This window comes from Colossoma macropomum, unplaced genomic scaffold, assembly GCF_904425465.1.
Source record: "Colossoma macropomum unplaced genomic scaffold, Colossoma_macropomum, whole genome shotgun sequence".
Lineage (NCBI taxonomy): Eukaryota > Metazoa > Chordata > Actinopteri > Characiformes > Serrasalmidae > Colossoma > Colossoma macropomum.
The window spans coordinates 45,740,903-45,765,831 of NW_023494792.1; the positions used below are offsets into that span (position 1 = coordinate 45,740,903).

General features: G+C 38.1%; 1 protein-coding gene across 2 annotated transcripts in view; it reads left to right on the forward strand.

The window, feature by feature from the left end:
• Positions 1-24,929, forward strand: part of LOC118812377 (copine-8) — a 180,591-nt gene that overhangs the window by 27,696 nt on the left and 127,966 nt on the right. For both annotated transcript variants that reach the window (XM_036577347.1, XM_036577348.1), the window contains exon 2: positions 16,966-17,006. In XM_036577347.1, the coding sequence (XP_036433240.1) occupies positions 16,966-17,006 (41 nt within the window). The remainder of the gene's footprint in view (positions 1-16,965; positions 17,007-24,929) is intronic.

Below are 24,929 nucleotides of genomic sequence, written 5' to 3' on the forward strand. Positions count from 1 at the left end.
ACGGAATGCAAAAGGCAGAACTTGGAAGTGCAGAAGGTCAGCGCCCGGACAGTCTGTGGTGGCCTATAACAAAAACACAACTGGATGAGTGAGAAATCCAACCGGCTCCCTCTGCATTAAAAGCCAGGTCAGGTCAGGAGTCACAACACAAATGATAAGAAGAGCCAAAAATCAAACCAGCTTGGGAGCCACAACATTTACTGTCCAGTATGTCTCAGTGTGTGATAATGTCCTAGTATAGGCTAAACAATATAAACGAGAGCGCAGATTTACTTCGCTCTGCTTTAAGCTTTAGCTCAGCTACAGCTGCTTTCCTCCCATCTCCGCCAGAAAACTTTTCCTCAGAAGTAGATTAGTTAAATGTCTCTCAACAATATGCAACAATATGCAGATAACATATTTGTAAGCATTTCTTGTACTAACGTTCTGTGATTTTGTTTTCAGAAGCATTAAATGCTTCAGATGTCCGGTCCTATCACCACCACTGTGAAAAATTCTGACTCAGTGCGTTTTTCTAGAATTGAGTATTTTGCATCAAACTGCTCTGAACAACTTTGTTAACATCCTAGCCATTTAATTACAGACATTTTGGAAAATTGGTGGAATTTCCCTTTAAATGTTACTAAAAATCCGTTTCAAATAAATTACATCCTTCAGGTTTATCATCCAGCCAGACATGGTTGTTTGAATAGCCAAAAAAAGAGAACACATTAAGTTTTAGTAATTTAATTTTTTAGTTTCGGTTAGTTTAGTCTTATCATTAGTAATGTCACCACACATTCTGAATAGAGTGTTAAATGAACTTGAATGTTTATCGGTGCGATCAGATTCTTTGCCACATCCTAGGTATACTATGAGATGGTGTGCTGTAGCATTAAGGATTCCTGTGTGCCTTAGGGCTGTCGCTATTACGCAGTTAAACTCTTACTGGATTTAAAAAATGTTCAAAATTGTAAGTTAGTTAGCTAAACAGCTACATTACCCATGTAAAAAGGTCAAAACTAAAGTGTGATAAGCTGGAAATTAAGAATATTGTGACTGTTTTTAACAGGGCCTCAGTGCTCTGCAGCTTCAGTTTCCATTCCATTCCAGTGCAAGCCATGCTAATGTTATTCCTCCTAATCAACAGCCACACGTTCAATTCAGTGTCCTCATTATTCACCGCCGTAATATTTTATCTGCTGAGTTTGCAGGTAATGAAAGGTAACAAGGACGTGTCTGCAGTGTCTGGGATTTTTTAGTTACAAGAAAAAACCCGTCTGTCTCACTAGTAAAACTGTTTGTAGTATAATTACATGTAACATCATTATGCTAGTTATAGTGAACTTTTTGTGCTGCCTGTCACAGTTGCCTAAAAATGATAACATTCTCTTTTTTCAGTAGAATAACAATAGAAATAGAAGGGCATTGGGGCTACAGTTAGTATTTAGGAAAGGTTGTCTAGTTAAGATGTTTGTAATACTCTTTTCTTATCTGGAATTAGGATAAGATGAGGAACTGTAATAGCTACTGTCCCAACTGAAGTTGTCATGGTGACTAAACAGATAAGATTTCAGAGTTGGGATGTTTCTGAAATGCAGCCCCAACTCTGAACTCTTATCTTTTTAGTCACCATGACAACTTCACTTAGGACTGAATTTAGGACAGTAGCTGTTAGAGAACAAAAGATCCTTCATAAACTCATCATAACTCCAGAGAAGAAACCAGTATTGCAGAAGCATCTTAACTAGATAACATTTCCTAAATACTGTCCTCACTTTAGGAGAACTCCAGCAGTGTCCTAACCTCTGTTTTAGCCTTTTTTTGTACTGTATTGCATTCTACTGAGAATACAGTGATACTGTTTTCAGGCAGATGTGACAAGGCATTGCATTTATTCATATTGCAAAACAGTGGTTTTACTTGCGCAGTTCAAAAAATCCCAGATACTGAAGACACATCCTCCACCACCCCCTCTTATTACTTCCGTGTGGTAATGTTGGTGAAACTTGTCTAATAAAAGTTTGTTTTTTTTTTATGAGGAGGAAAAACAAAAAAAAGCCTTTTAATAACTTTTTTCCAACTTCCAGTTAATCACACTTTAATTTTGTTGAATGTTTTTAACTTTGTTTAATATATCTAACTTCATTGTGTTTAATATATTTAACCTAACAGTCGTAACAGCTGATTATCTCGATTGATCTCGATCGAGTAGTTTAGGATTTCCAAACTTGAGAAAAGATTAGCTGTTGAAAGATAAGACAGAATTCCTAAATCCTAGGATAGGATTCGCTTCTGTAATGCAAATTTGTAAAAATACTTATCTTGATCTGGTCAGATCTTAACTGAATGCAGCCCCTGGAGTGTATTTTGCATGGTTCTAGCAAGAGAAGTGGCAAAAGCAGTCACTTTGTTCTTGTGTTGCTGCTACTGACTTAGAAAATATGAAGTTCCCGAGTACAAGTGTGAATAATATATTAGTGTCAAATACTGGTGCCAAAGTTAACATGATAAATTATTAACACCACTAATATTTTTTAACAGCGTTAAAGATGCTGTTGCTATGACTCCGCCACTGTGTTGCCCTCTCGCTCAAATCCAGCTTTTAAATGGCAGCTAGCTTTGATGGCTCTCTTGATAAAAGTATTTCCAGGTACTGCCATGATGACGTTTACGACCAAACACAGCACTGATGCTGCAATAGCAGTCATATCAGTAACGTTAGCACTGGAGACTACTCTGCTCATGCAACAACTGTGGATACATCAATAACCTGCAAATGCACAGAAGCAACAGCAAAGTGGAAAGCTGTAGTTAACCTTGAAACAGGATGTAACGTTTCAATCTAAAAGGCTACAACCATAGAGGAGCTGGAACATGCAGCTACTGTTGCTCTCACTGGAGGTCAGTGATGAAGACAGTGTTCGCCCTGTTTTAATGCTCTTCTGGCTCACCTGGGGTCTAAGTTGAATTATTTAAAATTCTTTATGCTTTTTAAATGCAAAAGAAATATTTCTTTAGGGTCAAATTAGAGCAAATATGACCTATGCAGTTAGTTGCAATTAACTACAACAAAATAATGCAATTAATCACAATTAATTATCAATTAAAAGTGTTGCTGATTTTCTAAGTGAAAACAAGCACACATCATCTGCTTGTTTTAATGCACAATGATTGTTTATTTGTTGAATTTATTATGTTGGGAAAAAAATAAAAGATAAAATGTGGCCTATTCAGAAGTTAAGCCACATATATTTTATGTATATTTCCAGTGTGTTAAACTCAGCAAAAATGGTGATGCTACAGCCATTCCTGGTCAGGAGTCCAAGAAAGCACGAGTGGTCTCACTCTCTCTGGATGGCTCTCCCCCCATCACTCTGCATGAAGCTAGCAAGTGCAGGCATCTGTTAGCTGACATGACAGAACTGGCAGTTAGTGTTCTCCTCCAAACGCTTTCAACTGTCTAATGACTGTTCAAAAAGATGCGGTACCTGGCCTTCACCCTCCTAGTCCTGGTGGTATCATGTGATCAGGGGAGTCCTAAATAGTGGGTGGAATTGGATACTACTAAATTTGGGAGGAAATCGGAACAAAAATTTGCAGAGAAAAATACCATATTTAAGTGTGTTCCCGGTAGAAGATGTGTGTAACCTACATTCTCTTAAAAAATTAACACAACATGTCATTCGATCAAGGGTGTATTTGCTTTTGCATACAACTATATGTCGTCCCTCCATTAGTATCTCCATTTTTGGGATTTTTAGTTTTCTGCATAAAGCAGCTGTCCTTTAGAATGTGTGAAGATTTCATGATAAATGGACTGGTAGAAATGCTCCAGAATTTCTCAGAATAAAACCTCATTACATTAACTGACATCATTAACTTACATTGAAAGTAAAGAATTTTTGTGCTCTCCTGTAAACTGACCATTTTGGAGATACTTGTTTTTCTTTAGACAGTAATGATATATAACTACATAAGTGGATACTTGTCTGTATATATGTATACATACACAACCTCATATCCCCAAAAAAGTAGCTTTACAGGAGAAGGAACAAAGTTCTTGCCTTTCACTGTAAGTCAGTGCAACAAGGTTTTATTAAGTAATTTTGGAACATATCTGTGATTTTTCTAAGTAAAGCAAGAATGTTTCTAGTAATGTGTTGTGAAATGTTTGAAAGTCTATAAATTGTTATTATTTAGTTTAGTTTTGTTGTTCACTGTTAAAAACACCAATTGATTACTTGATTAATGGTCAAAATAATTAAGTAGATACTCGATTACTATCATTATCAGTAGTATCAGTCCTAGTGTGTCTAATGGTACTGCGCTGTTCTGGCTAGAACATAGAGTCTGAGCATGGGTGTGTGTGTGTGTGTGTATGTGTCTCTACTCTGCTCACATTCTCTTGTCAGGAAAAATTAGGGCAGGTCTCTTTGAGAGAGGCACTGAGAATATTCAAACCGCCCTGCTGTTGATGCTCTTCTGTGTGTGTGTGTGTCTGTTTCCAGGTCTATGTTCATGTGATCTGAAAGTCTGCATCCACTGACCTGTTGCTAAATATTTCTTGCTCCATGTCCACCCAGTTGCAGACATTTTTGTTTCATTTTTTTGGCTTTGCTAGCCAAGTACATTGAATAAGTCAGCTTTGGTGTGTTGTTTTTTTTGTTGTTGTCGATTTCTGTGCTTGTTTAGTGTATATATCTTTTATTTGTTTACTACATCTATTACCATATCTATTAATACTGTATATTATATTGCTGCATGCTGCTATTGTAATATACCATGCAATACATTACATATACATTCATAAAGCTTTTATGTGATGTGTAAAAAGTGGCCTGTTTTGTTTATTTTTTAATTAAATAAACAAAAATAAACAAAATTTAGATTTGTTCAGATGACAGAAGCCCATCTGGAACGTCTGCCATCAGCCACGATGCTAACAGCTTAAAATGTAATGATTGGTTAGAGGCTCATTTGTGTATTGCAGCCTTTTTCAATATCAGTATCAGTGCAAAGGCCAATATTGATTATATTACAATCGATACCAATTAGTACTGATCCGTAAGGAATAGGAGTAGTATATTAGTGTAAAAAGCAGTATTGATTATATAAAGATGTATTGTGCAGATCTCCTCCATGGTTATATTTCTACAGTACAACAGTGATACGCCTTGCAAAATATTAAAAACACTGTAGTGTTGCACTGGGCTGTGAGTGTGAAGTGGCCTGAATCTAGTTCAGTGAGATGCTGTATTCTCCATGGAGGCATTATTCAGGTCAGGCTGCAGGAAGATAGAGAAAGAGAGGGAGAGAGAGTGAGAGAGAGAGAGGTTGGGATCTCACCCAGGGCAGCCCAGCCCCATTACAGCATGCACACTGCCTGCACACAGACAAGAGACACACTCAGATCTTCTGTCACTTCTTCTGTATCTGTTTATTTTTTTGTTCTGCTTCTAGACTGTCCTTGTCATGCTCATCACTTTTTCACTCTCTTCTACTTGCAGTGGTTCTGCTAAGCCAGCTATATTTTATTGTGTCTCTCAGCACCTCTCTGTAATGGAAGGTGTGAGTTTTTTTGCTTCTCTTTTCTTCTCTTCTCTTCTCTTCTCTTCTCTTTTTTCTTCCCCTCCTGTCTCCTCTTCATTTGTCTCCTCTTCTTTTTCTCTCTCCTTTTTTCTCCTCTTCTCTCCTGTTCTCTCCTTTTCTTCTCTTCTCATGTCCCCTCTTTTCCTCTCCCCTATTTTATCCTCCTTTCTCTTCTCTTGTCTTCTCTTCTCTTCTCTTCTCTTCTCTTCTCTTCTCTTCTCTTCTCTTCCCTTCTCAGTCCTGTCTGAAACATTATGAACAACCCAGATCTTCTGCACTAGTTTAGTGGAAGAATGGAAGAACTTTCCTCTCTGCTCAATTTATTTCTCAGCCAGGTGAGGTCCTCAGGGGCCGTCACAGGCTCTGCGTGTCGCCACGGTAACGCTGTCATAAGGAGCCAGTCATGATCCATCATTGCCGCCAGCCGACCAATCAGAGTGGCAGCTTCGCACGCTCGTTAAAAACACATCTGGCCAAAAACTGGTCTGATCAGGAAACACAGGACAGCTAAAGAAAGAAGAGAGAGATTTTCAAAATAGTTATCCCTCCATCTTTACTTCCCTCCATCCTTCCTTTCCTCAGTTTTCCACTCCCTCTATCCCATATCATATCATACTGTTCATCTGTTTTTTAAATCATCCATCTGTTCTCACATCCTTCCATCCATCCATGCCTCTATGCCTCCATCACACCATCCCTCATCCTTCCATTCCTCTATCTCACCATCTCTCTATTCTTTCATCCCTTAATCCTTCCATCTCGCAATCCCTCCATCTTCCACCCCTCTATCACCCATCCCTCCATCCTTCCATTACTATATCCATGTATCTTTTGTTCCCTCCATCACCCCTTTCACCCCTACAGCCTTCCATCGTTTCGTCTCTCCATGCCTCCAGTTTTCCATTCTAACATTCCCTTCATCCCTCCATCCCACGCACACACGTGCTACTGCAGGACAAGTGTCAGACAGCTGGATCATCCTCCTCAGCCTCCGGTGCGTTTCTTATCGCTCAGAGAAGAGAAAGAGCAAGCGTCAATCAGAGAGGAAGGAAACTCCATTGGCTGCTGGTTGTCACGGTAACGGTCACCAGCCCACTGAGGCGGACTGGATGAGGTCCCACTGGGAACGTCCACTCAGTGGCACGAGGAGAGACACACACCAGCCTAGAGGCACTCTCTCCCTCTCTCTCTCTCTCTCTCTCTCTCTCTCTCTCTCTCTCTTTCTCACTCTTTCACTCTCTGTCGCTCTCTATTTCTGTGTCTTTACTGTCTCTCTTTCTCTTGCTGTCCCTCTCTTTCTTTTTTTCTGTCTGTCTCTATCTCATTTGCTCAGTCAGATTATTCTCATTCAAATAAGGAATGTGTAATACTAATAGTGCTTTGAAGAAAAATTTAAAAGAAGTCACACTCACACTTATCTCTGTCATTCTCTTTCTATTTTTTCATCTCTTCATTTTTTTAAATCTCTGTCTCTTCATTTTTTCTCTCTGTCTCTTCCTCACTCCCACCTTCATGCTCTGACAGTGACGTTGAACACTGACTTTAATAACAGCATTGGCATAAAGCATTCTCATTACCACCTATGCATTAGCCCTTTTATGGGCTTGTCACACTTTGTTGCATTAGAAAATCATTTTTATGCTAAGCAAATAAACATGTCTAGCCTATTATAAGCTTGGCTTGCCCTGGGCAATCAGCAGCTCCCTGGATGTCTAAAGCTTGTTCCTAATTTCACAATGAAAATGAAATCACGAATTGCTTTTGTTAATAAAGCTGTAATATGTATAGTTGTGTAATGTTGTTGGTGGTTATTAATATACTCCAGGTTTGAGATAAAAGTTTTTTGCTCCAGTGTGAATCTGCAGTTTCTGTGTTTTTTTCATCTGACAGTAATGTTTATGGAATATCCAGTGTGAATCTGCAGTCTAGATTTTTTAAGTCCGACAGTAATAATTGTGGCCTGACTTTAATCCAGTATTAATCTGCAGAGTGTGTAGATTCTACAGTCTGACAGTAGTAACTGTGGAGTGAATTTAATTCAGTATGAATCTGCACTGTATGTAGCATTTCAGTCTGAACTTAATAATTGTGGAGTGAATTTAATCCAGTATGAATCTGCAGTGTGTGTAGCGTTCCAGTCTGAATGTAATAATTGTGGAGGGATTTTAATCCGGTATGAATCTGCAGAGTGTAGCAGTCTTAACATAACAGTTGTGTAATAGAAGTCCTTTTTCCAAAACCTGCTAATAGACATGGCCGTGCAACATGTTGTTATTGTTACTGTGTGTATCCTGTGGCATAATGCTAATGTGAGCTTTCAGTCTTTACTTGTGGTTACTAGGTTGGATTAACTTTATAGAATGTTTCTATATCAAAAATCCCATTTAACGAAATCAAACTGTTTTTGCTGATATATTTTACATTTTAAATAATTAAAATGCACTATTATTTTCAAAAGCATATCATAATTCTGTGAAAGGTCACGCTACTAAGATAGATTGAGTGTAGATGTTTTTTGTCATGTGGTCGAGGTAACTTTACCATGGTAGCAAATTTTTTGTAATTTTCTTCTCGATCTAACCTAACAGTATGACCTTTCATATGCATACAGATATCTAAGATACAGTGTAAACTTGGGTGAACTTGTCCGGACCATTAACAGTTGTTAGAAGAATGCATCCATGGGCAGAGCATGGATTATTTACACAGATACTTCTATCTTGTACTAATCAGCCAGTCCTGACAAATTCCATTATACGACCTCTTCTAGGGAAAGAAATGCCGCTCCAGTAGTGTGTAAGCCAGTGCAGCATCGATCTCCTGGTGTGCTTTTGTGCAAAAATGTTGAGAACATGCCAAACACTCACACACACACACACACACACACACACACACACACACACACACACACACACACACACAGCCCTTTAAATTTAGCCCTTTGACTGTGGGGAGGTCTCAGCAGAATTCTTCTCGTTTGTATGTCACATTTCCCTTCTATCTCTGCTGTCCTTGCCCAACAGGAGCTCATTGGGTGCTGGCTGTGTGGGATTTAATTAAACACCCGGACACTAGTTGGGTGGTCCTGCAGCTCTCTCTCTCTCTTTCTCTCTCTCTCTCTCTTTCTCTCTCTCTTTCCTGTAGCTCTTCCTATTGCTGTCTCTGTCTCTCTCTGATCTCTTTCTCACCTTTTCTTATATCTTGCTCTCTGTCTCACCTCTCTCTCTTTGCCACTCTCTCGATCTCTCTTTCTCCTCTCTTCTCTCATTCGCTTTTCTTTATGGCTTTTTCTTCCCCCCCCCCTCTCTTTCTCTCTCTCTTTCTCTCTCTCTCTCTCTCTTTTCCCTTTCTTAACCATTCCTGGATTCCTAAGTGTGCTCTGGCTGTGATTAAAACACAATGTATGAGTGCACTGACCGAGACTAAATCGGTTAAGTGATGTTTACAGTAGGCTCAGCCTGCACAGCACAAGTGATTAATCCTCTTAATTCATTCACAGAAATGAACTCTTAATTATAACAATGTGTAGAATTAGATGTGTTTGTAAGGTGTTACTGATCAGGACAATTAAAATGATGGTTTCAGAAACAAATTTACAAAGTTTCCCTGTTTTCCCCAAATGTAGCTGATCAGCCTAGACCTGCTTGATGTCTGAAGTTGCTTCTTTAATTTTGCACTGAAGCTACAAGGCTAATATACCTAGAAAGCAATGGAAGTTTCTAGACAGTAATCGCAAAACCTGGAAGATGCAACATTCAGCCACATTGTTGACATATCTATTATGTGTCTGTGAGGTTGGACTTAAAATTGAAGATATCAAGAAAAGATCAATTTAATAAAACTGAAAAGTGGTCTGTGAGTGCTGATTGCCAGCCTTCTTTTCTGTTGTTATTGAAGCAGTGACAAGTAAAAATAGGGAAAAATGTATTGATTTGTAATGATTTGTACTAATTGTACTAGATTCTACCAGATTCTACCAGATTCTACCAGATTCTACGTCTGTCGTTAAGTCATTTCTGACTCCTGGACACCATATGGATAGTGTTTCTGTGGAATATCCTGCCATCTGTTTGTCATCTGGTCTTCAGGCTTCTGAATGGCTGGTGTATGATTGCATTCATCCATATTTATACTAGATTCTACTAGATTCTATTTCCATATAGTTTGTAAATATGGACATTGATGTTTATAGTTGGGTTATGGGAATATATGTAGAGTGTATTGTATGTTTTTTAGGGGTGGGAATCATAGGGCATCTCATGATACAATGTTGTCATGATACTGCAATTCTGTGATACTTGATATATTGCAAGACAATCCTCTATGATGCATCGCGTTTCAGCATCTGCCTCACCACCCCTTTACAAAACAGCCCCCCACAATCACAACCCATAGAATTTAGAAGTGACATATTGAATGTGTACACAGTATAAGCCCTGCCCCCTCTCTGCCCACATTACTCTGATAGGAAACACCAGGATGCTCAGTGTTGATTGGGAGAGACTGTGGGATGTATTGGTGAGACAGTTTTAAATTTCAAGACACTGTTTCAAATTCAGTTTTTCAGTACAGTTCAAAAATTGTTGCACCCTTAATAAACTTGTAGCTGTGAAGTCTCAGGAATTACCCATGAGATTCACAGCTTTTGCCTGCAGTCTCATCTATTTGCTTTCTGGAAATAAAGTTTGGCTCTCAGTTTTTATCAAATTCTTTCCATCACTCACCTCCAAATTTCAAGTAAGTTGACAAGTATGTAAACCTTCCCCCTCACTCCAAATGTAGTCAATCAACAAACAAATGGATCCCACTTTATATGAAGTGTCGCTTATAACTGTTTACTTACACATTAATAATGGATGCAACAACAGTGCCACTACTAGTGATGTCATTACTCTTACAGATGGATTACAGAAAGATAACTACAGAAGTTTATCTTAAAGTGTATCATAATGTGGATCATTAGCACACGTCCTGTTACAATCAGAAATGTCTTGTTGGAAAAACAGCAGCAACCTATTACACGTGTAATTGCATTAAATAATATCTGGTAAAACTGAAGTGATATACAGGTGTATTTACATAAACTGTGCTACTATAATCCATTTGTAACTGAATATATCGCCGGTAGCTACACTGTTGTTGCAAATATTGTTATTGTATAATTACATAGTTATTACAGAGACTTAATATAAAGTGGTTTCCCTTTCTTTTTATCTCTCTCTATTTCTCTGTCTCCTTCTCGCTTAGTCTCCATCTCTCTTTTGCCCCTATCTCCCTCTCACCCTCTGTTCTCTCATCCTCCTTTCTCTCTTTCTCTTTCTATCCCCTCTGCCCTCCCCCTCTTTCTCTCTCTCTGTCTCCCTCTATTCTCTCTCTCTCTCTCTCTCTCTCTCTCTCTCTCTCTCTCTCTCTCTTTCTGATATGCCCTGAAGGTCTTTCGTCTCCTTGTTTCTATTCCAGTGAGGATATTTCATTTGCCCTCTTAAAATTACAGCTGAAATAGAAAGTGCTGTGTGCTCCTTCTCCAGTGCCACACTCAGTCAGATCTGAGTCACTCACATTAGCATATCAGGTGGAAACCCTCTGCACACCTCAGCACCAGGAGAGCCTGGGCCCCCGTAACCGCTGGCGACAGTGATGTAACCCTGCCTGCTGAGACCAAAGCCCACTGCTCTCTAACAAACACTAACAAACAGTGGGTCAGTGTGCGGTTCCTGTGTGATTAGTTGAAATTAGAATGTTCTCCCTCTGTTCACACTCTTCTACAATGTTCTCTTTCCATTCATTCTGTTCTAGAATGTTTTCCCTTTATTCACTCTTCTAGATTGTTCTCCTTCCATTTATAGAATGTTCTCAGTCCATTCAGATTCTTCCAGAATGTTCTCCTTCCGTTCATTCTGCTCCCCATCTTCCCACACTTCTCGCCATTCTTGCTGTTCTAGAATCTTTTCTCTTCATGGACACTGTAAGCACATAAGCTGGACGCCCATCCCACCTCCGTCTTCTAAAGTTCAAAGCATAGCTTCAACTTCATCTCCTTTGCAGATCTGTTTCTGCTCCCGCCATGTTGAACATTATACACTTTTCAGGATGACGCGACACACATGCATAGAACGTACTTAAACTTTCCGATTGGGAATGTAATCAGATACAGGCATTTATATTATTCTTCTATTTAATGGATTATTTACAGAATTACCCACCCTGTCAATCAAGATATTGTATTCTGAATGGCCTCCATCAGGCTAGTCTATTCCGATTGAGGCGTATACATGGACGTATTCTATTCCGACTGAGCTATTAGTTGGATTATTAACAGATTATCACACTGCATGTAAACATGGCTGTTGTAAAATCCAATCTCCACTGTGGCTAGAGACAACTACTATAGCCAACTAGATTAGGTTAGCATCTGTTTTTTAGCTAATGCTAAATCTTTCACAGTGAGGGACAAATTTTTAAGGTTGCTAGAATTTGCTTTTATTTAAAGTATTAACTAATAGAAAAGCTTTCTATTTGATGTAACAGAAACATCCCCTGCTTTACTCTGAAGTGAACAGTATGGATGCACACATATCTTCACACATACATACTGAAAGCTTTCAGAAGTCCCAGGGATTTGTTCAGGATATCACGGGAATGTGGAAGCATCTTGTGTTAATGGCTCATGGCTCTGTGTGAGCTGAGCTGCAGTTCAGGGGGATTCAGAGTCTTTCAGCTTCCCCAAAGGACGCATTAAACCTCCCGCAGACCCAGCACAGCCTCTCAACAGCAGCTCTACAGGCCCTTAGCCCAGGAACGACAGCCACTGTCAACAGAGGGTCTTTCCCAAACTGAGCTCTAAGCCTTATAGTCCTCCTCTAAGTCAGCACTTTGCTGACATCAACAGTGTGCAGACCAGTAGGGCTAATTAACTGTAGCTGCTGTGAAACGGCTGCATTCACGGTGAATGTATTGCTGAGCTGATGACGTGCCAGTCTTCCTGCTATCATAGCTCAGCATGCATTCTCACACCGGTACATGACCAGGTCATAATGTTTCCCCGGTCAAGACATCCCTGACTCATTTGGAATTTTAAACGGTTCCCTTTAGCAAGCTTTCCTTTTATTTTGTCTATGGGAGACATCCCATAAACAGAATCCATGTGTGACGTGTAGCAGTCCAAGGCCTGTTTTAACCCCTTAAATGGGCAGGATCCCCCTGGCAGGCATTGCGTTCCATGTAGTCATGTAGAATAAGCCTTAGCATGTAATAATCCTGGGATTATTAGGGGTTAACACTGGTGATTAATCCGAAGTGGTTTAAACAAATGAAAAACTACCATTCCTTTGAAATATCAAATATAGCTTCACCAATGGAAACAGCTTTTAAAATGAATTGCCTTCAGTTTGCATACAGCATCCTCAGTGATTTTATGTTGAAAGTGTATTGATGAGTGGAGTAAATGTTGATTCTATATTGGTGCTCCTCTGACTGGAGCTGACTCATGATGGAGATTTCTCTCTCTGTTCCATTAGTCATCCTCTTTGCTCCCACGGCACTTTCAGCACAAACATCCCGATATCTATGAGCATGAGCGCCTCATGTGCTAACACACGGGATCTGAAGGCATCACACGCCTACACTGCTTATCGAAAGTTTTGGGGTGCTTAGCTTTTCCATATGTTTTTAGTACAAATAAGCAAGTTTTCTTTGCAGTAACTTGGCATGTAAAAAATAGGAGAATTTATTTTGAGGAAAACAATGTCACACGTAAATATTTCTGGCAGTATTTTAGAGCTGTCCAGATTACTGAGTTAACTTTTACTGACCTTTACTGTTAATGTAGTTGGCAGTTTGCTTGATGATAGTACGTATTTTAAGTTCCCCTACTGCTGTATCTTACAGTATGACAGAACCCAATAGTCATTTACATCCATTTCTATGTGTTTTTGCCACACAGTGTTTTTATATGTGTTAAAATGTCTTTCAAAAAAGGCCACCTGGTTAATTTTTTTCCAGTAAAGTATTATGGAATCTATGAAAGGCTGCACTGTTAAAAAAAGTGGTCATGAACCCTTCTCCTGGAGATCTACTTTCCCACAAAGTTCATCTAACACTCTGCATCTAACACTCCTATTACCTAACACTGATGCATCTGATCCATCCAGTCATAGACTTCTGATGAAGTTAGCTGGAGCAGGTGTGGCACATTGTGGTTGGAACTAGATTCTACAGGAAGGTAGATCTCCAGGCCCACTTTCTTTGGTGCACATACTACATGCAAGCCATAGGCGTTTCATCGCTGTTATGCAAAAACTCTCCACTTTTGTTGTACTTTTTTGCAGAATTTGACTAGTCCAGTCAGTTGTTTTCTTGTAAAAAAAGTTTTAACTTTAGACACCAGGTTATTAAAGTTACTAAAATTCCTAAAATTAGTAAGCAGTCTGCCTTAATATTTTGAGGTAATTCGCTTCATCTAGTAAGTTTACAGGACAGAAATCTGCATCGTACATTCTGCGTCTTACAAATTTTAAGACGTCCTGGTTACTAACTTTTTAAAGTTTAAAACACTTTTTTTTTAACAGTGAACAGCAATATTAGCACATCGAAAAAACCTTCGCCATAAAGAGGTTTGTATTCAATGGATTTGCTGTCATCTTAAGAATGAAATAATAAATAACTGCATTTATCCATATTTTAATATGTGTTTGTGGTTGTTACATATTGAGGAAATAATCTATACATGAGGATACTATAAATACTTCTTTACATTTACTTTTTATTGCTGCACAGGATGAGCAGCCCTTTTTTGTATTTCTGCCGATATTTTCCCATATTGGTAAAAAAAATACATAAAGTCTACAACATTTTGAATGTGAAAAGACATTTATCATGTACAGTGTATGCATGGTTTGTTATTGTTCAGTTGTGCCTGTTTTTAATCGCTTGGCCTTTTAAAAAAAACTGGTCAATCGATTAGTTGTCATAACATTCAATAGAATACTTTTTTACTAATCGTGACAGCCCTGAACCAAACCTTCTCAGGTGTTTTTTTTCATCCATGATAGTCCTCAGTCATCATGCTCATTGGAAAGCAGGATTTAAAAAAAGGCACATTGTCCCCAAATTTTTGATGCACAAATACATATGACACACGAGGTGTGCTCTCGCTCTCTCTGTGCTCTGTCCCTCCCTCCTGTTTATCCCACACTGCTGCAGGACTTTTCATGGGAATGTGAGACTGTGTGCCAAATGTGCATTTTTATCTTATCAACATATTTGTATGTGCGTGAGAACAGGGAAAAGGCGGAGCGGAGCGTGTTAGAGAGTAAATGTGTGGTACAGGAAGGAGGTTAGTGTTGATAACAGTGCTGAGGAATGTTTGTGTGCGTGTGCTCAGTCTGTCATGTCGTGTTTCATGGCTGCTCTCTCTCTCTCCCAGGCTCAGGTAATTAGATTGTGAAGGCCAGGAGACAGGGTTTAATGATGATTACCGTCAGCCTCTCTCTCTCTCTACTTGTCTTCATCAGTCAGAGCAAACCTTTGCACCTGTTCACTTACAAGGGCTACACGATGCATCATTTGTTAATCAGTATCGCAATGTTGGCCTTTGCGATACTGATGTTACAGAAGACTGCAGTAGAATTGAATTCAACTGAAGAGGAAAAGAGAAATGGATTATTGAACATAGCATAAAAACATTAATAAATAAGCTAAAAGGCTGTGTCCCTTTTGTGTTATATATCACCGCTGTCAGGACAAAGACTCCATTTGTGTATTATTATTATTATTATTATTAGTAGTAGTAGTATAGTAGTAGTAGTAGTAGTATTGTTAGTATTGTTAGTATTATTATGCAGATTGAAAATGATTCAATACTTTTATTTTATTTCAATAGATATTTTGAATTAATTCACTTGCTTTTCTTTTTATCAGTGACATTAACTTACAATGGTGCTTGAAAGTTTGTGAACCCTTTAGAACTTTTCTATATTTCTGCATAAATTTGACCTAAAACTTGGTCAGATTTTAACACAAGTCTTAAAATTAGATAGAGAGAACCAAATTAAACAAATGAGACAAAAATATTAGACTTAGTCATTTATTTTTTGAGGAAAATGATCCAATATTACATATCTGTGAATGGCAAAAGTATGTGAACCTTTACTTTCAGTATCTTGTGTGACCCCCTTGCGCAGCAATAACTGCAACTAAATGTTTCCGGTAACTGTTGATTAGTCCTGCACATCAGCTTGGTGGAGTTGTAGCCCATTCCTCCGTACAAAACAGCTTCAGCTTTGTTATGTTGGTGGGTTTCTAATGTCTAATTTCTCTAATCTCACTCTAATTTCACCTTCAGATTGTCTGCTGTGCCACTCACAGATAATACTGGACCATTTTCCTCAATAAATAAATGACCAAGTGTAATATTTTTGTCTCATTTGTTTAATTTGGTTCTCTTTGTCTAATTTTAGGACTTGTGTGAAAATCCTGTGAAGTTTTAGGTCAAATTTATGCAGAAATACAGAAAATTCTAAAGTGTTCACAGACTTTCAAGTACTACTGTTTATTGGAAGTTAAAGGGGAATTCTGCCCATGTTTCAAAATTTCCACATAATTCAGTCGTTGTCATGTAAACGGTCATTCAAAATGGTTTCATTGTTTTTTAAATGGTTCATTGTAAAGAAACTTAACTGCTTATATTGCTTTACAGTGGTGGTGATAAGAACTAAGGGTCACAATGGTTTAAATGATTTGCACATCATTGCAATTTGTTTTTATTTACATTTTGCACAGCGTCCCAACTTTTTTGGAAATGGTGTTGTACTATCCAAAAACACCAGTGAACCCACATGTGTCTTCTGAATTTTATATGTAATGTTGATCTAATCACAGATGTTCCAGATAAATGTTTCTGAGTGATTTGGATGAATTAAGGTAATCACATGATGCAAATAACCTAATAATAATCCCTAAAATCGAGAGTTCATTTGTTTCTTTGTAATTATGCAATTAAGTTTGAACTCCCATTTCTAGCAATAAAAACGTGACAAAACTGTGAAGGGAATGTTTTGTTCTGCAACACAAGACAGTACAATGTACTGTAATTTTTCATCAATTCAAAATAATTTTTTTCATAATAATAATATATCTCCTCTTCTAGTTACAAACATAAATGGATAGAAAAATAAATTGAAAGTTTAGAATCTGCACTTTCCACAGAACTTGTTTCAATGAGCTACAAATGAGAAATATCAAATTACACCATGTTTTGATATCACAAGCATTGACTGCAGTCCCAGCATGTAACCATATAATCACAATATGAGTATTTTGTCAATATCATGCAGCCCAGCAAATGTTGTGGTTTTGAATAAAATTTTGCCTTTTTGTTTTTTTTTTCTTTCACAGAAATCTGCTCGACAGGGACACATTCTCCAAATCAGATCCAAGTAAGATCATATTTACTGTATTTCTGTTTCTGCCTTTGCTGCTGCTAAAAACACTGTATCATTTCAAATTGCACACTGAGCTGATCCGATGTCTGTTGAACCAAAAGCCATGAAATAGCTCGCTCCAAAATTGTGCTTTGTTTATCACAGTTTATGTTATGCTCATTACTGATGTTATTGCTACACCCACACACACGCACGCACGCACATTGTTTTCATATCAGGAAATGAGATCATGTAACAATAATGTGTATAATATATATAAAGTCATAATATGTATAACAAATTAAATATACACAGTCACTGTTCAGAGGTTTGGACTCCCTATTTTTTGTATTTTAAACCATTTGTTTTTGCAGGCGAGTGTATAAAATGGTACAAATATGCTGGTTCTGTACCACTTCACATGTTTACATAGTTAACAGACCACTAGGAAGCTGTAAAAAATGAGGAAATGTGTCAAAAATGATGAACAGATTTGTGGAAGAAATAATGAGAAAGTGTCAAAATACTAAGAATTAAGTCATAATAAGATAATATCCAGAATTCATCATATTTTAGAAGAAAAAAAATATGTAAATATATCATTACAGTATATTATTGAATATATTATTTATCATTTTATTCACTTATTGCTTGCTAAATTCTTGAAATATCTACATGTAATAATATGCCCTGTATGTATTACATGTGTAAATATCATGCATTAATAATAATACACTCCCATATGTATTATTTATCTATCTATATGTAATACTGTGTCCCATATGTAAAAATCTACATCCAATAATATTTCCCATATGTATTACACATATGTAAGTATCTGTATGTAATATCAATTTTACACCACTAATCCTAAACCTAACCCTAATCTTAACCTTAATACACAAAAACAAAGTTTTGCATGAAACATGGAGTTTTTATAAAAAGCACTTTACAAAGTCATAATCATTTTGCTGATCCTGTAAGTTGGTCCTGTTTTCCTGTTTTTGTCAATGTATGAAAACAAAAAATTCACACTCACTCACACAAACACACACACAGCTCCACACACTACCATTATCTGATGCTGGAAATGACAGAAAAATCACCTGACTTTGCCCTTATTAAGGTAGAATTTCATTCTAAACAAATCTTACACAATCTCTCCATGAGTCACGAGTTCCTTTGTGCATTCTTACACTGATCGTGTGAAGAGTGCTTTGGGCTACAGTGACTAATCTTCATCTGCATGTGGTGAAGCTTCAGATATAGAAACACGGTGGGCGGCTGCTTTATTGCAATATTTGCCTTGCACAGAAATGAACATGTAGTCTCTAATATGAGAATTGGTCCATTATGAAATGTGCAAAAGAAGAATGGCTGTCATATAAAGATGATGTTGGGTATTATTAGCTGATAACTCGTCCCTCATTCTTCTCACCGTAAGCATACATCTTTCACAGAATACGCTTTCCATGTACACGTTCACTGTCTTGGCTTTAGCAGCTCGTCTCTACTCTTGCGCTCTAATAATAAAGCTTCCTCAAAGACTTAGAAGTGCAGTTCTAGGAAAAAGTTTCAGTTGGAAAAAAACTGTTTATGTGCAGTTCTTTAACCCTTTCAGGTCAACAATGTCGTATGTAATGTCAAAGGTGTGCATAAAAGAATAAGCATCTTGGTAACACTGCATGCTGGAGAATTACTTTCATTTTTCCCAGAAGGCTAGTATTTTGCCGTTTCAATGAGGGCTTGATGGGTGCGATGGTATCCCTTTCAGCAGCTTTGTAATCCTGCTTAAACTGCACTGTCTTTTTGGAGACTTTGTTATATCAACCCACAATGACAAATCCAACACTAAATGTCTTCTTTAGATTAGATTAAGTGACCCTTATTAGTCCCATAATGGGGACATTTCACCTCCACATTTAACCCATTCGTGCAGTGAAACACCACATACACACAAGTGGAAGCACACACACTAGGGGGCAGTGAGCACACTTGCCCGGAGCGGTGGGCAGCCCTATCCACAGTGGGGGTTAGGTGCCTTGCTCAAGGGTACTTCAGTCACGTACTGTCGGCTCAGAGGATCGAACCAGCGACCTTCTGGTCTCAGGGCTGGTTCTGTGGTTATTAATCCATTTCTCCGTGTTGAAAAGAGTCACTGTTATTGTTAGCATGGCTGTTAGCCATCCACTGACGCATTGGGTTAAGTCTGTCGACCAATTAAAGGCTGTGTTCCTGACTTTCCGCTGGAACAACAGTTCTCTTCCAGACAAGGTGAAAGTATGTCTCTACCATGCAGCATTCACGAAATATTTATTCTCTTATCTATGACATCCTTTGATGTTACATATGACATTGTTGACCTAAGAGGGCTAATCCTTTTAAGGTCCTTTACCTACACACACCTCATTTGCTAGAACAGCCTTTTAAAAACCACCCATTAAAGGTTTCTTTAGGGAACCAAAAGTGGTTCGTCTACAGCATCACACCAAAAAATGCTTTTTGATGCTATATTTGTAGGAGCGCTGTAGTTTCCTCTGTTTTTGACCATAGTTATTGGGTTACATTTTATTCAGGTTTTTCAACGCAGAGCTAGTTAAAATAAGACTTTGGCCCAATCCCATTCCTTATTTTTGCCCCTACCCCTTGTTTTCAAGTGTCTCCTTGCCCCTTGGAACTGCGTTACAAGGGGTAGTGGTTTAAATCTTCCCCTACGAAATGGGACAACCCTCAAATAAAAAAGACTGCTTCATTAACAGGCTACTGACCGTGCCCTTTAGGTGACCCTTCCAGTCTGCAAGGAGGCAAGGGGAGTGAAGTTCAGCAACCTCACTGCTGGTCTTTAGTTACATTAAGGGAATTATATGCCTTCAAAGTGGGGGGATGTGATAATAATTTATTATCGCCCACCCTTAATTCTTCGGTGATATGAAGCTGAAGTCTGCTATTCGTCAGCTTCTTGTTCGAATTTTCCCATTCCACCTTAAATGGTTTAGGAGTTCTGATGCCTGAAGCACCAGAATGTAACTCCTGCACCTTTTAAGGTGGAACGGGAAATTTAGCTAGCTAGCTACCGAGACATCAGCATACTGCAAGTGATTTTATATGCTTGTTATGAAGAAAAGGACCATAATACATTAAAACGACTTTAAACTAAGATAATACAGTGGTTATCATAATTTTGTAATGGAGAAAATACCTACATTTGTGGGTTTCTTTGGTCGCTTGTGCAGCCATCTTGCCGTTTTTTCTTTTTTCTCATAACACTCTATTTGGATTGTGCCTCTGTAAAACCTCCATTTGAAGGGCCATGTAGCCCTAACACTTTACCCTACCCCTCTATTTAAAAAAAAATCAGGACACCCTACCCCTAGGCGTGAACACGCAAAACGGGTGGGTAAGGGCTGAGAGGTAGGGGCAAAGAGTGAAATGGGATTGGGCCTTTGTCATTGGAAGTCCGTTGCTAATGTGAAACAAGAGGCCTGTTTACCATTTCTTAAGAGTGAAACAAATGTAGTGCACCACTTGGTTAGTCAATCAGCATGACCACATTGTCCAGATGTCCAGTGGCGACCATTCCATCTTGAGAATCTACTATAAATAATAGTTCTGTATGTGCGGCCCTGCTGACCAAACCTGACCTCAGCTCAGCATCTTTTACACTGCGCGTCGTAAAACTGGGGATGTTACGTTTTTTAAGCTGTTTTTAATACAAATGGGCAGGTTTACTTTCTGGTTTGAAATAAACTAATCAGTTTTATTTGCAGAAACACAATGTCACACATTACAACCTATTTTAACCCCTTGTTGTGATGTCAGCACTCATTAGCACTCAAACCTTTCATGTAATTCAGGTATGTTTACTACCTTTGGGCCAGAAGAGTTTCAGTGTGCTTTTAACAGAAGTTTGGAAAAGAAAACTGCCAAATTTTTTCGCAAGGCATCCCTAAACTTTTGACAGCCAGTGTATATATGCTGTGCCTTCAACCACAGGAAAGCACTGTTCTAGGCTGAGCTACATTTTTCAGCATTAAGACATTTGTTATTGATTATTTATGTGTACCTGACAGATTATTCTTTGTGATTTATGGGTTAATCAGAAAGCTTTTAGCCTGACTTAGTTTATGCATGCTCTTCCTGCCCCTATAGTCTGACACTGCTTCGTTCAAATGGTCTGACCATTTTATATCAAAAAAGCAGATTGTAGTAGGAGAGACGTTTGGTAATTGTGCACCTTTGATTTAGTATGGCAGCCTTTTCTTTAGAAATCAAGAGGCAGTTACTGCAGCTATACATAAGTTCAACTTAAGTTAGTTATATACAGTACTGTGCAAAAGTCAGAGACCACCCTTTCTTGATACTTCCAGTGTATTATAGTGTATATTGATTTTTTTCCCCATTTCATTTTTCAGTGTCAGATAAAAAGCAGAAAACATACATTTAACAGAAAGTTACACTAAAAATAATATCAGATGTTTCAGTATAGTAATATCAGATGTGATATTTTTCCAAACCTCTAAAGTTTAGTCTTAGAAGTTGGTTAAAATTCTGCTTCTCATGACCCAAGTATTTCTAAACACACTGAGTGATGTTCAGGTCTGGACTCCAGGGTGGAGCTTGATTTTCTGCTCTCTCTCAAAGATAAAAGCTTTAAATTCCGTTTATTTGAAGATGACAGATCTGCTGGTCTACCAAATCTTGCACAGTTGATAGGAGCCCCATTTTCTCTGTATCTTTGAATCATTTAATTTTTCATATTATATCTAATCTGCTCAGGAAAATCTTCTGAAAAATGAATAACTTGTTCTTAATGACTAGAAATGAAATAAATAAAAGGTGGTCTCTGACTTTTGCACAATGCTGTATGTGTTTACCTGTGTAAACTGTAATTATTAAATCAAAACGGGCTGCTTAAATATTTCCACCCACCCCTGAGCAGGTGCACATCACAGCCCATTTTGATTTAACATGCAAAGAGTAAACGGGTAAACACATACAGTACTGTGTAAAAGTTGATACTGTTACCTGATACTGAGCTCACTGTGAAAACTAGCTTATTAGCTTGTTTTGATTTCAAACCTAGAGCTGGCCTCTCGGACACGCTTCTATATCGGTGCGATGAGTGGAGGTCAGGAGGCCAGCTGACTTCATGAACTACTTTTCCTTCACAAACATCCTCAAAATGAGCAATAACATCTGCGATAGCTGTGCAGTCAGTGGCGTTTTCCGAGCCGGCTATTTTTGGAAGCGCCCCAAACTGAGCACTCGCTCTCTCGGCCAATCAGAAATCTGCTGAAAGGTTTCAGACATTCAGGGTAACAGTGGAGCATCAGCAGTCTGCCTTCAGGCTCATACCCGGGCTAAACTCTTTGTGGCATGACTTGTACTCTTTTGCCTCTTCGTTTTGTGCTTTGCGCTTGCCTTTTGTTTGATAGAATGCCTCATGGTGCCCTTCTTCTATTTTCTGTCCACTTTCTGTTTTTTCCTTCTCTTCCAGGCCATTTGTCTAGCTGTCTGTTTTTCTGCCTCTCTAGCTTATTCATGTGTTCCAGTAATATTGCATGAATTTTGTAAGTGTCCAGCTCTCTTTTTGTTGCTTTGTTTGTCACTGGTGTTTCATAATCTCTTGGATTATAGTTTGAAAAATCTAGTTTACACAATTTCCCCCTTAACCTCAATCTTGCCTAAACACGTTTGGTGTCTGGAGTTTGCGTCTTTAGTAGACATATCTACGGCTCTGCAAAATATCGACACAGCATCAGTATCAGCCAATAGTCAAGGTTTCAATATCAGCATCGTATTGGAAAAAGTGCTATTTTGTCATCTGTTTTTTAAGCTGGCTTTACATGGTGAAACTTTCGTCGCAACTAGTTGCATGTTGTGAGTTGCATGCAACTTGTCCATGCAACTTGACAGTTTCACAAAGGAATTCATAAACAAAGTTGCACGCAACACATTTAATTGCTCCACTTGATAATTTAATTTAATTTTAGTTTTTAGTTTAGTTTAGCAAATTAGCAGCTCATATTTTTGATACACTGTATTGTTTTCGCTATAAAGTCAAACAGGAGAAAGAAAAAAATGTTCTTCTTTTTAATGGAAATTAAAGGAGAAATTATTTATTCCAATTCATTTTGGACCAGCTTCAAGAAACTCACGTTTGTTGTCATGACTCAGAAAACTTTATGATGTTGTCCACTGATCTGGTGAAATCAGTGGTTTGAAAGTATGTTGTTTGAAAGTGATAACATACATAGATAGACAGACAGAACAGTAGCAAGACATACACTTGCACAAAAACTTACATATTATATATATATAGAAAAAATAGACATAAATTAGGCAGAAATAAACAATCAGGCATGTGAAGTGTAAGAGACTAGAAATAGAAGTATGTAAAGTTCTGTTGAAGATCCATTAAAAGTCAATAAAAGTTTAAAAAAAGTTGTATAACATCTTTATATCAGGCCTCTGTATCCACAAAAGAAAGAAAAGTGGGTAAAAAGACACAAAGACAGAAGATGCAGACATGGAGCTATGGGAACAGGCAGCCACTCGAGCAGTGCTGGAAGCTGGAACATGATACCTAATGGATGTTTTGATGGCTGTGAAGTTGAGACTCTTGCAATTGTTTCAGCTGAGTTTCAAATGAGTTGTAGAACACGTTACATCACTGTTTCTCAGCCCTGGTCCTGGTGGTTCACTACCCTGCACTTTTTAGTCTTTTCCCTGCTCCCAGAATACTTGATTTAACTAATCAACTCATTAACAGCCCATTACATTATTGAGTTTATGTGGCTGTGTTAAGGCAGGAAATGTTCAGGACAGTGAGCCTCCAGGACCTGGGTTGAGAAACACCGCTTTACATTATGCAATGCAAGTGCAATTTAGTTTCGTGTAGGTTTCTAGCAGCTAAAGTTGCATGAAAGTTTCACCATGTAAAGCCAGTCTTAGTTTTGCACTGGAGCTCTGAGGTTAATATAGCCAATAGGTTACAGAAGCCATGTGATGTTCTTTTGTCCCTTTTTGTACACTGTAAAAAGTGGCTCGTCAGATCTACCTAAAAATTACCTATTACTTCATGTGGTAACAAGTAAATTACCGAATTTTATTCAACCTAAATAAACACTTTGAATGAACGATTCTTTCAATCAATGTAGTTTTTAAGTTGAATAAAACTAGTTCAGTTGTTTGTTACCACATGAAGTCATGTTTTTAGGTAGATCTGACGAGACACTTTTTACAGTGTACATAACAGTATGTCATACAGTGCCCTCCTTAAGGATGGCACCTCTGGTAAACATGAGAAAAGCAGGCTTTAAAAACATTCATTGATTTGAGATTTGATGATTAGATTTTGTCCTTCAGTCGTTCTACTTTAAATAAAGGTTAGATTTTTGCTAATATTTTGAATGAAGATCAAAAGCATAAGCAATAAATAATGTATTTTACAGTCTGTTTTGCTGATATTTACCACGGTGCCAATATTTGTGGAGGGTACTGTGCAGTGTCAGAAGCCATTTAAACGTGTCAATTTAAGATTACTTAATAATTTGTGTAGTTAAAGGCAAATTTATGATACAGCCATGCAGTTTGCAAGATGTTAAGTAGCAGCCATAAATTCCATAAATTACTTGTTAGCTACATTAGCCTTGGAGTGCTAGCGCTAGTGCAAAAAAACTAAAGAAGCAAACTACATTTAGGCAAAAGGAGAAAATGTATTTATTTTTTGATGAAATATTGCTTTAATCATAATAATGTGGCATTTGCATGGACCCCCCCCACACACACACACATGCGCGCATGAAAACATTTCCCCCTTCTTCATGGATCATCTGCCATTTGCATGACTTCATGCTCATATGTCACAGGTCAGGTTCTGTGGGCTCGTTCTCATCTTCATATTTATATCATATTCATTATGCTAATGGCTGTGGT